This window comes from Apodemus sylvaticus, chromosome 4 (assembly GCF_947179515.1).
Source record: "Apodemus sylvaticus chromosome 4, mApoSyl1.1, whole genome shotgun sequence".
Lineage (NCBI taxonomy): Eukaryota > Metazoa > Chordata > Mammalia > Rodentia > Muridae > Apodemus > Apodemus sylvaticus.
In genome coordinates, this window is record NC_067475.1 from 2766571 (window position 1) to 2780162 (window position 13592).

A 13592-nucleotide genomic window follows, 5' to 3' on the forward strand; every position below is an offset into this window, starting at 1 on the left:
TAAGCCAAAGCGTCAAGACTGTGCCCTTGTAAGCTGTGTGAAAAGCAAGCCCAGCCACAGAGCTAAGCGAGTGTGCTAGCCACAGAGCTAAGCGAGTGTGCTAGCCACAGAGCTAAGCGAGTGTGCTAGCCACACAGCTAAGCGAGTGTGCTAGCCACAGAGCTAAGCGAGTGTGCTAGCCACACAGCTAAGCGAGTGTGCTAGCCACACAGCTACGTGAGTGTGCTAGTCCAAAGGCAGGGCAAAGGCTGAAAAGTCATTATTATTCCTATCTTACCAGGAATTCAAACTTTGGTAAATCTTTATTTAGTTCCTAAATTTCTATTTGTTCTAGAGTCAGCGTTGGTATTTAAAGACCAGAGAACACCGGGAACAGGACTAACCCTCAATTCTCAATCCAGCCTTTAGGCAGCATTCTGAAATACTGGTTCATGACTCTCATAGATCAGTTAGGACTTTCCTCCAGGCTTCTAAGAATGTAAAATGTATTCAAAGGAAAGAACATTCCGAAACAGTGTAGACATAAACTGTCTTGTTTGCAACAAGTAGAGTTGTATCTTATTTAATTAAGGAATAAACTTCTATAACAACTCAACCAAAGTTAAGTTTTGTAATGTTATGAGCTAATAATCTATTGAACAATATTTGAATAGCATCAGAACAATAAATATGTGGATACATTATACATTTTTAAAAATCCAATTAGTGGAAAAGGGTGTCAGAAAAGTAACAAAGACGATGATGAAAGAGAACACGACCAATGTCCTCAGACAACACAAATCACTGTGGCCTTATCCCCTGCCCAAGGGTTTATACTCCCCACTCCCCACTCCCCACACAGCATGCTGGGACAGCAACCATCCTTAACCCCCAAGTATCTCAAGGTCGTTTATCAGTGTTTCATCATGTAAATAACCCCACATTCAGCTAACACTGGCAGAAGCTCAAAATGCTAGACTGTTATTAACAGATTTTCCTTTGTTTGTATTTCAGGATTTTGGCACAGAAAGGATTATCTATGTTTCTCAGACCCTCTAGCTTTATATCAAAAATTCCATTCTAACACATAAACAGCAGCATACCAGAGAGGCCTTGGTCCATAAGGGTTAGGGACATTGGCTGCCAAAGCTGTGTCTATGCTCATTGGCTATGTTCTCTTTCATGGCCCTGGCTGTACTACTTCATTAGACAATGAGATGGCCTGCCCTTTCTGTCCGTCACTAGAGCAGCTGGAGACAGCGTTTGCTACCTGGCAGAACTTTCGAAGAAGGATCTTTCGTAGCAGCAGATAAACCCAGGGATCCAAGATCTGGTTCAGCGAAGCCAGGCGAACTGCAATTAGGAAGGAATTGCACTCCTTCTCCTTTCCCATCTGTGTCTTGCATTGCTCAACCGACATCTGATTGAAGATCATTTTCAACATCATTATCTAAGGAAGAAGCACAAAGAGTTGTTGCAAAGCTTGGTCACAGTATCTCTGCAGAACACCGGGCACAGACCATTTTCATAAGCTCACTGCTGAAGACTGAACTGAGTGTCCATCCAGACAGATTGCTGCTCTGAGTCGAGCCTGTTCTATGGATTTCCCCACATTTTGGGCAATTTGACAGGACACAGTTTTGTAAAACACGTGGGTTCTCGGTTCTTGGCTTTTGAAATTTAAGAAGGCTGGATATAACACATCTCAAAATTAGCCAAATTCACCAGTTAGCTGGCACCCAAATGAGACCTACTGCTTCAACAATAATGACTTGAGGACACAGTAAGTATAAATTCCAGTAACTATAATTAAAATATATCATTGAATAAAAATGTAGAAGAAAGGAGGAAAACACAACCGCAATATTGTGACTCCCATCGGAGGCTTTTGTTTCTTTAGTACGGACACTGTGGGACGACACCCATAGGCATTTAGTACACTTGAAGGCTGGGACTATTACCACTTCCTTTTTACAATTCCAAAAACCATAATTTAATGATGTGAAATGGCCAGGCCAATTTCAAATTTAAGTTTATTAAAACTAGAAGCTGTGTGGTTGTAGAGATGGCTCAGAGGTTAAGAATGCTGTCTGCTCTTCCAGAAGATTTGAGCTTTGGTACAGCACCCACATGGCAGCTCACAACTATCTGTAACTTCAGTTCTAGAGGATCGAATGTCTCTCTCTCTCTCTCTCTCTCTCTCTCTCTCTCTCTCTCTCTCTCTCTCTCTCACACACACACACACACACACACACACTGCACACACATACATGTAGGCAAAATATGCATTCATATAAAATAGATATAAAATTTTTCACAAGGTAGATATTAAAAAACTTTGTTATACAAGTTATTTTGGTTTTTATCTTTGTGTGTTGGTGTGCATATCTCCATCTACATGTTAAAATAAATTCCAGGGTGGTGGGCATTTGGTGTTATTCCTTTGACTAGTATAGTCCCAGTGTCTAAAGTCTAGACCAATATTTAGCAGTTAGAAGACAAACATTTGGCAAGTGTTTATATTTGAAGGACTATATTACCGGGTACATATATGAATTCAACACTATGTAGCATACATGTGGCATAGATATACATGGGTAAATATCTGTTTCTTTCATATGAAGAAAAATGTAACAGTTCTTAAACGTATGAAAAGATGTTTAAAATCATTAGATGTTTAAAATCATCAGAAAAACAGCAACAGTGGAGAGAGAAGCATTTTAAACCCACAAGACATTGTAAATGAGGAACTGTGGTCACCAGAAGTGTTACTGAGAGGTGGGGCAAGGGTGACCCCCACAAGGTGGGAGTTGGGTATGAAACCTGGTACAAGCATGAAAAATGTAATTTATGTCTTCATCTCAGCAATACTAAGTACATGGGTTAGGTCTTTCTGAGCAGAAGTGTGCGGTCGCTATCCCTGACAATGCTGTTTCCTTGACAGTGAGAGACAGGAATGACCCAGATGTCAATTTATGAACATAAGCAAAGAACAGGGGTTGACTTCACCTTCTAGACCTATATGACTACTTGTCATGAACATACAAAGTGTCTTAGAGTTACTAATGCTTCAGTAAAATACCATGACCAAAAAGCAAGTTGGGTCGGGGAGAATCATTTGGCTTATACTAACTCATAGTCCATCATTGAAGGAAATCAGGACAGGAACATGAAGAGGGACAGAACCTGGAGGTAAGACCTGATGCAGAGGATTCTGACCTCTGCATCTGAGCTGTGGCACACATAAGTCAACATTCATATATACTCCTCCCCACCACACGCATATAACCATGCTGCTTACTAGTTTGCTCTCCATGGTTTGCTCTGCCTGCTTTCTTCCAGAACTCAGGACCACCAGCCCAGGGATGACTCAGTAACAATGGGCTGAGGCCTCCCACATCAATCACTAAGAAAATGCTTTATGGCCTGCTTGTCGATAGCCCAGTCTTATGAAGGCACTTTCTAAATTGAGATTTCCTCTTCACAGATGACTCTAGCCTATGTCAAATTGACAAAATTAGCCAGCACACAAAGGCTAGCACACAGGTACTGGATAGCATTATGGATAATATGCGTTAAATAAAACATTAAAACCGTCACTTTTTGAAAAACATCTTTTTAAAGAATTTTTTGCTTTTAACTTGTGGCCACAGTCTCGTCCTAATCCAGACCCTTCCATGCACATTTGAGTTGGAGCAGTAACAGTCACTAAGGCTGGTCTTGCTGTGCTGTGAAGTTTGTATTCTCTACAGCTTATGTCTGAAGCCCTAGTACCTACTGTGATGGTACCAGAGCTGGGATAACTCAATCTGATAGTTTGTATATGCCTGGCCCAGGGCTTGGCACCAATAGGAGGTGTGTCCTTGTTGGAGTAGGTTTGTCACTGTGGGTGGGACCTTTAAGACCCTCATCCTAGCTGCCTGGGAGCCAGTCTTTTCCTAGTGGCCTTCAGACAAAGATGTAGAACTCTCAGCTTCTCCTGCACCATGCCTGCCCAGATGCTATCATGCTCCTGCCTAGATGATAATGGACTGAACCTCTGAACCTATAAGCCAGCCCAGATTAAATGTTGTCCTTATAAGAGTTGCCTTGGCCATGGTGTCTGTTCACAGCAGTGAAACCTTAACGAAGACACTCAGTTTAGATGAGATCAGAGGATGAAGTCCCTGCGAGATCAGAGTCTTTATAAGGAGAGTAAGAGAAAGCCGATCTTTGTCCTGGCTGTGCAGATGCACCCTAAAGATGGCCATCTACAAGACAGTCATGGGGAACTGCATCAAGAAGCAAGTGGACCTTGGAGGTCCTAGTCTCCGGAACTGTAGAAATACGCAACTGCCATTTAAGGTGCTGCATCTTAAACTGTAGGGTTGTGACCCTGTATGATGTAGAGAATGTAGAGGATGTTTAAAAAAAAAAAAAACTACAACAAAAGTATAAGGTTGTTGCATGTGTAATGACCGAAAGTGAGTGAATCCCAGATATCTAGATGTGCAGGCCCACCCAAGCTGTTTTTACTGTAGTGCAGCCTTGGTTCTGAACATGTAATACACATGCTCTGTACATGTAATACACATGCTCTGTTCTGTGTCTTGTCATACTACATGAGACTTACACCCCTATCTTAAAACACCTCAGCTCAGGCATGAGACTACAGTGTTAGGAATTACAGGGTTTTTATTGCACAAACAGGTCTTCTGTTCTCCCAGAAACAGGACTTTTTCTTGTAAAACAAAACAAAACAAAACAAGACTTGTATTGTTTTCCAACTATCTCCCCTGGCAAGTATTAAATCAGTTGTATCTTTGTGTTTGAACTGTATTACAGTGTTTTCAATTAAAAATAAATCTGTTTTAACTTAAAGGCATCTGCACAATGAAGGATCAAAGGGGTGAGAGGAATCTCTACTAGCTATACATCTTATAGCAGATTAATATCTAAAATATACAGAGAACTCAAAAAAAAAAAGCACCAATAAAACAACTAACTCTAGAGTTAAACAGGGCTTACAAAAAGGCCAAGAAGTATGCTGTATCCTTATCAACCAGGGAAATAAAAACTTTGAGATTTCATCTTACTCTGGACAAGATTAAGAAAACAAATGGCAACGGGTGTACCTTCTGAGGGTTCCAAAAAAAGGACCCTTTTTCTTCACTGCTGATAGGAGTGGAAATGAGTGTAGACACCGTGGAAATAAGTGTGAAGATTCTTCATATAACAGCAGGGGCATGAAAGCAGCTGAGATGTCCATCAGCTGATGAACATATAGTAAAAATGTTCAATGTGCATGTTAATGTTTAATGAAATTTTATTTAGCTGTAAAGAGAAATGAAGTTACTAAATTTTCAGCTAAATGTATGATAGAACTTGGAACTGGAAAAATTTATACCAAGTGTGATAACCCAGGTCCTGAAAAGCAAAAATGTTGTATCTTTTATCATATATGAGAGCACCAGCTTCAAATTTTTCTATTTGTTTCAGGATATTTCCTGTCCAATCATATTGGGGCAGCAGAAGGCCTGTGATTGGACAGGAAAGGGGAGGCAGAGCTAGGAGTTGGGGAGACAGACAGAGGTCGTAGGAGGAAAAGGAGGGTGAACAGAGATGGCTTCGGACATGGACCTGTCCAATATATACTAGCTACAAATAGCTAAGTTTCTATAAAGTTAGAAATATTGGGATAAAGCTTTATCACTTTTTATTGGCTCTGGAATTACTATATTGGCATCTTGTAATTGTCTTTATAATATATGTAAATGTAATTGGCTAACTAATTAAGCATCAAGAGTCATGTTTCTACTGGGTAATTGAGTCAGAGCTAGCAGACCCTGGGATGTGTGGGCATTGTGTGGAAGCGAGATGAACTCTCAGGACCCTGCAGGAGATATGGCCAGGCTGGCAATACTGTTGGGGAGCTGGGGTCAGGTAGAGTGGGACCCTGCTGGGACATGGTGTTGCACGATGGTGGTGGGGCAGGAGAGTTGGTGGGTCGGCCTTTTTAAATATTTCTTGCAACATCCATTTATGGGTTTAATATGAAATGCTGGAAAGTATCAGTAACTAGAAACAAGTCATGGGGAGACAGGAGAATGAAACACAGGAAGCGAAGGCTTGACGAAAGAGGGGTGGGAAGGCAGTGCACAGGAAGTGGGGTACTCAAATTAAGGATGTATGGAAAACCTATAAGTTTCCTAAAATATATATGCATATAGGAAAGGGTATAAATGGAACTTCATACATGAGGGGCAGGGGTACAATACCCCTCTATGATGCCACAGTTACTGAACAAAGAACACAGTGCCGGGTACAGGGAACTTCCCTTTGAGTTGTTGGGAGGGCATGCCTCAGAGTCCCCCCCCCCACCACCACCACCAAAACAATGACTTCAGCCCATGATTCCACAGAAGAGCTTGAGGGTAATAGCTTATTGATGAGAATGCCACTTGCTTTGGTCAAAGCACATAGGAAATAGAGCAATAATGTGGACTCGGGGACACACAGGTTGCAGTACCAGAACACTCATGTCAGACTAACCTACAGAGCTCTGAGACACAGTTCTGTGATGTCTGAGGTTCCAAGCATCTAATAATTTGTTACAGCAGTCGTGGAAAATTAGTACCTCCCCCACACACGGCTCCAATAAACAATAAAGAGAATAACAAGGAAAAACTCTGTTCATGCTCAGGGATAGAGCCTGCTTACAGTCTTCATTTTCTCAGGAACATTATCAAGAACTATGAAAGTGAAAGTAAAACATTGTCATGAACTCCTGCCTGAGTGACCACAATTTCTATGTTGACAACAGACATAGCTAAATGCATCTTACTTAGCAATATAAGAGCTCAGTGTATTTGATTAAAAGCTTTAAAACTGTTCTTTTCGATTCATTTGTTTTTGTAACAAGCCTACTAATCCTCTTTTCCCCTACTTTAAACAGTTGTAAAAGTTCTGCCTACTTCTCACAGAATCTTGTAAAGTGTAATCATCTAAAAGCCAACTGTATTTGGCCACTGACTACTTTTTCAGGAATTGTTCTGACCATGCTACTTAGAATCGCTTGCAGTTATATATTAATTTTCTTTTATAAAATGAAGTGTTGCATTTCTTTAACTCTTCATGGTCATGGATATTTACAAAATGACTTATTAAAATGTTATATTAGCCATTTTGCAAAGACCTGCTTGATAAATTAATTTTACGAGACTAATAATTTAACATGACTTTTTATGGGGCTATGATAGGTTTCATGTGCCATGCACTGGTTCATGGTTGGCAATTTCCTATAATTTCCCATTGGCAATGCAGTGATTATAAAATTAGTAATAAGCTCTCTAAGCAATATCTGGCACCCAGGAGGCCACACCAGCACTTCACAGAAATCACATGCTGGGACACATGCAGATAAATGGAGTTGAAGGTAGCACCCATGATACTCCATTTCCAACTGCCTGCAGGAGAGGAAGCAGGGCCTCAGATTACCATCTCATCTTGAGTAAGCATGCAAGTTGGCATCTGTCTGTGGATTTCCTTATAGTTAAGGAGCTAATCTGTGATGCCAAGTTTTATGTATGAGTCTGCATTTTTTTTTAAGCTGTTCTCTTTATGAGAAAACCTTGGGCATGGATCTACAACTTCTGGTAGAATTTCTGATAATGCAGTTCTCTTTGGGGAGGGCATATAAAACATATTCAACTGGTACAGAAGGTATTTTCTTTTTTCTTTTCAATCATACACACACACACACACACATACATACACACAAAGTATATATAGAAAGTAAATATAGTGGTATATGTATGTACATATATATAAAATCTTGAATTACTGTTTCTTCTGAGAAGCTACATGTAACATGGGATCTGGTCAAGAGAGTCAAGAGGCAGTATCTCTGGTTTCTTGCATTTTCCCTGAATATCAGCTGAAAGGAGAAATCTCTGTACTAAAAATTATGCAGGAATAGAGTAGAAGCAGTGTCCCCTGACCACAGACAGATGAGCCTCAAGGGAAATACACACACACACACACACACACACACACACACACACATACACACACACACACACACACACACACACACATACAAACAAAGCATAAGCCAGCAAGAGTGGTTTTCTTATTTGGCACTTGGATTTGTGTGTGTGTGTGTGCGCGCGCGCGCGCGCGCGCGCGCGTGTGTGTGTGTGTGTGTGTGTGTGTGTGAGAGAGAGAGAGAGAGAGAGAGAGAGAGTAAGTTTGTACTTCACATACTTAGAAATTTTCAGAACTAACCTTCATGGTTCAGATGTGCCTTTCCTTGAGTTGTTGGGCAATTGTACCATTGAGGATGACAGATAACTATACCGAGACAAACGAATTTGTGTAGCAGAAATTAAAACTGGCAAGCTGCTCTTAGGCGCCATGATGGGACGTTTATACATCCTTACTTCATTCCTAATGTAATTCTTTATGAGAAATTTCTTCATAAGCCAATTTTTATCTATGATGTTTTGCTCTGGACTCTGCTGGGCTGCAGCAGAGCAACCTGCTCCGCTGGAAATTCCCATCCTTTGATGGACTTGTTGCTCTTTAAGGCTGAAAACCAGTTTGGTCCCTTTCAAGCCTGTAATTACATGATGTAGAGGATCGCTGGAGGATTAGGAACGGGCAGCCACTGCTCCAAGCTGCTGCCCTCTTCTCTGCTTAGCTGTGTGGTCACCTCTGGGTCCCACACTGCTGTTTCTGAGGCTACCCTTATTTATCTGATGTAAACACAGGGTTGTACACAGCTCACAAACACTGAAGACAGCCTGGCAGTGTCCTTTACTCTCTAGCTGGCTTTGCCACCCACCACTCATGGCTTTAGGGACATCCTCTGCTCTCTGCAGTTTTGCCAACTACCTGCTGGACCAAAGGCCCAATGTACAGCCATATGTTTGGACTTTCTATGGTTAATTATGTCATAAAGCTATTTGGAACAGAAAACAAACACAAAGGAAGAAGCTATGAAGTGAAAGGCTATTCCTCATGGGGGAAACTTCACATCTTTGGGGTAAATAAAGGAGAAATACAACGTTTGGAGATTGTGGTGGGGATTCATGAAGCTCTGGGAAAGGTGGTCTCCAGAGCAAAACTGACGGCCATAAGCTGACACACTACTCCAGAGTCAAAGTCCTTTCACAATTCAGACCCAGTTCTGATTGCAATCGGAGATAGGCACTTAGCTTTAGATCTACCAATTCACCTTCTCAGAAGCATGACTAACATAGGCACACTGCCATATTTTTCATCTGGCAAGAAACTTGCAAACTTGACTGCTGGGTAAGTGTAATCAGCAACTCCAGTCTGCACCTGTTTTAGCCAGGCTCTGTCCCTCTGTAGCACACATTTCTACAGCAGAACACTCAACAGACAGAGACAGAGAACCTGCAGGGACAAATGTATTCTCCTGCCATAGCTGCTTTTTTGTTGCTGTGACAAAATACAGACCAAAACCAGCTTGAGGAGGAAAGGGATTATCTGGCTTACATCCATCCCATCCTCAAAGGAAACCAGGGCAGGAGCTCGAATCAGGAATCCAGAGTGGGCCTGTAAGCTATGCTCCTCTTTGGCCACAACTTTGGAGCTTGCTTCCAAGTTCTTGCTTTTTTTATTTCTTCAGTATAAGTTACCTAAAACCCAAACTGCTCAATTTTACTACCATAGTAGTACTTAAAGAAAATAATTGAAAATATTAGTTTAATATGCGTACTGTGACATCAACATAAAAATATATAATATTTATTTATTAGTTTTTTGAGATATAATTTGTGTAGCAGTCCCAGTTGTCCTAGAACTCACTTTGTAGACTATGCTGGCCTTGAACTCACACAGATCCACCTGCCTCTTCTTCCCAAGTACTAGGATTAAGACACTGTTGATGCTATGCTTGTTACTGAAGGTCTAGATACACAGGTGAGACAGACATCTTTGAATGCAGTGGCAATTCCTGGAAATTTGGGTAGGTAGGCGGGTAGGTAGGCGTGCTGAGCTGTCTTCAGGGTATCCATAGGGACACACTGCAGGCCTGAGCAAGCCTTCTTCTTTCAACTACTTTGGAGCCTCAGGCTATGTTTGTATGCCAGCCTGGTTTCATAGAGAGGAACCTAGCAAAACTGCTTCCTGAGAAGCTCTACCCAACAGCTGACCTAACAGATGCAGAAGAGACATCACAGCTAAACATTATACTGAGCTCAGAAAGTCTTGTGGAATTGTTGGGGGAAGACTGAGAAACCCAGAGGGGAAAGGGACTTCACAAGAAGATCAAGCAGAGTCAACTAGCCTGGACCCTTGGGGCCTCTCAGAGATTGAACTAGCAACCAAAGAGCATACAGGGGATGGACCTAGGCCCTCTGCACATGTGTAGCAGATGTACAGCTTCGTCTTCATGCTGGTCTCCCAACAACTGGCAGGGGGACTTACCCTGACTCTGTTGCCTGCCTATGGATTCCCTAACTGTTCCCCTAACTGGGCTGCCTTGTCTGGCCTTAGTGGGAGAGGATGTACTTAGTCCTGCAGTGACTTGAGGTGCCAGGATAGGTTGGTACCCAGGAAAGAACCTCCCTCTTCTCAGAGATGAAGGGGAGGGGTGCTGGGGAGGTGGGGAGGAGGGTCCATGTGAAGGGGGAACTGGGAGGAGAGGGGGCTACAGTCAGGATGTAAAGTAAATACATACAACATACATACATACATACATGGACAGGATATATATATATATATATATATATATATATAATTTGTCTAACATTAGAAAAACAGGACACTACCAACATGTGTGTGTGTGTGTGTGTGTGCATGGGCACTTGTGCACATTTATATGTGTTATGGTGTGGACTTGGAGGTCTTACGGTTTGTATTCTGCACAAAAACATCATGACCAAGAAGCAAGTTGGGGAGGAAAAAGTTTATTCAACTTACACTTCCACATTGCTGTTTATCGCCAAAGAAAGTTAGGACAGGAACTCAAGCAGGTTAGGAACTTGGAAACAGGAGCTGATGCAGAGGCTATGGAGGGGTGTTGCTTACTGGCTTGCTTCCCCTGACTTGCTCAGCTTGCTTTCTTATGGAACCCAGGACTACCAGCCCACAATGGGCCCTCCCACCCTTGATCATTAATTGAGAAAATGCCTCACAGCTGGATCTCATGAAAGCATTTCCTGAAGGGAGGCTCCTTTCTCTGTGATAACTCCAGGTTGAGTCAAGTTGATACACAAAACCAGCCAGTACAGAGGACAACCCTGGGCATTGGTACTTGCCTTCCATCTTGTTCCAGACAGGGATTTCTTTGTTTATCAACACTGTGTATCCTAGGCCAGCCTTTTTATGAGCTTCCAGAAATTCTCTTTACCGTGCCTCTTATCTCCCTGTAGTAGTGCTGGGGTTGAACATTGTGCTTGGCATTGGATTTTGTGCATTTGAACTCTGGTCCTCATGCTAACAAGGCAAGTGCTTTAGCCATGAGCCACCTCCCAACCCTAAATGGCTTTCATTGAATGCATAATGTATATGAATTCTAGCACTACCATTTAAAATCATGATTTTAAATATTGGACATACTGGAACTATATTAATTAAGAATAAATTAAAAAATAAATTTCTATGTATGGACACAAAATATTAGAAGCAATCAGCAGTGAGCAAGAATTAAGGCAATTTTTGTCATTTTTTCTATGGGGTTTTTTTTGTTTGTTTCCTAAATTCTCTGCAACAAACAAATTGTTTTTATACTTACAGTAAAAGTGTTCAATTTAGAATATCACTAGATGACTTAGCTCTATAAAACAATCTAGTAACTTGTTAGTAAATTATTAATGCTTGATTCTGCCTAAAACCATAATGTGATCATTTTGATTTAAATTCTGTGCAGTCAATATATGTGTAAATTAGCAATTAATAGGAAAACTGTAGTTTATCAAAGAATTTGGCTTAACCAACATACTCATTAGGGTCCACAAAAGGTAATGAACTTTTTATGGTAAATGTTACCCTCTATTAGAGCCACAACAGAAAAACAGAATCACAGTATATATTAGTGATTAGATTTCTTTTACTTTATTAATTGTTCAGACTAGGCTGGCCAGGCAGCAAGTTCTAGGAATCCTCCTGGATAACTCCAGCCCCAGAGTTCCATACAGGCCCAGGCCACCTGTGCCCAGCTTTGGTGTAAGTGTGGGAGATCTCAACTCGGGTCCTCTTGTTTGAACAGCAGGCACTTTAGTCCTTATTTTTATGAACATTTTAAGTCAGTATACAAGGTAATAGATTTCATTATGACATTTTCCAAAATCTTTTTCTTACCAGATTGGACATCCTTATCTAACTTTGTAGTATGTCAAACTGACAGCTATGGGTCTACACTGTAAGACACCTTCATTCTGTGAGATGATCCAGACAAAGAGAGTTGTCTCCAGGCTCATGGTTTCAACTCTACCCCACTGCCCTCTCTGTTCCCCTATGCCCATTCTCCAGGGGTATTTCATCCAGGGGGATTTCAGCCTTAAATCCCCTCTCAAAAGTCACAGCATCTGTGACCCTGTTTGCCCTCCACAGTCAATTTCTATCTATGCTCTGGAACCCTTCCATCTACAATTCAAAATATTTTTAACCCACCTTCTAAGTCTCACAGTAATAGTTAATTTTCCTCTAGTTTGACTTTTGAGCTACAGCTTCAACATCTACATTTCTGCTAACTTATTTTTCCCATTTGGACCTTTACAAGCAGGAATCCCTAGTTATGGGAAGCTTATCTTCCTGCTTCACCTGAGTAATTTTGCCTCATTTTTTTTAAGGGTGTGAAACAGCAATTGATCTATGTGTTTGTTATAGCCCAAGCACAGTCTGATATGGAGCCAGTAAAACTGTTTCCCTTTCCACTTTGAGCATTTTATGATGTTGCTTGCCTTTTTTTCCATTTGCTTATTTATTTTAATTTTAAAAGTATTTGTTCATCAACAGTGTTTTCAGATTCCTGACATATGAGTCTTTGAGAGTCAGGAACAATGATCAGTAGTTCCAAGAATTCTCAAAATTATGACATTTTCCACATTCTCCTGACAATCTTCACACTCTATAATGTGAGATGTTAAGTTCCTGCTTAAAGAATGAAATACAGATCTTCCTGTCCACAAGGATCCTTCTGGGCAAACCCAGCAGCTGTGAATACTGCCTTGACCCCCTCTGCACTCCATTTCCTGGGCCATAGCTCTGCTTGCAGTTCTGGAGGCCTGCTGCTGCCTGGAGCAACCTGGTGAGATCCCCAAGCCCCAAACCCCTGCCTGCTGGGTTCCCTAGTTAGCCCTGAAAACTTGAGGTCTTCCCTATCTTCTCTGTACTCTATGTGCCAGCCTATGCGTCTACCTGCAGAGGCCTCCAATCATCAGGGAGCAGCAAATAAGATTCCTATTCCAATTTCCTGCCTGCAGGCCCCTCTGGGCAAAAGGCAGCTGCAAATTCTACCCTGCCCTATCCGCATTCCATTTACACAGCTCCGCCTACATCTCTGGAGGCTGGCTGCCAGGAGGGACAATCCTATCTGAAATCCCAGAGGCCTGCTAACTTCAGAAATTACTAACTCTATAGCCCCAGGGGCCTGCTCCCATCAG

At 41.6% G+C, this 13592-nt stretch overlaps 1 protein-coding gene across 3 annotated transcripts in view; it reads right to left on the reverse strand.

Moving 5' to 3' along the window:
* The window catches only part of Ptger3 (prostaglandin E receptor 3), a 76723-nt gene that overhangs the window by 39026 nt on the left and 24105 nt on the right, over positions 1 to 13592 (reverse strand). For all 3 annotated transcript variants that reach the window (XM_052178858.1, XM_052178856.1, XM_052178857.1), the window contains exon 2: positions 1250 to 1429. In XM_052178858.1, the coding sequence (XP_052034818.1) occupies positions 1250 to 1429 (180 nt within the window). The remainder of the gene's footprint in view (positions 1 to 1249; positions 1430 to 13592) is intronic.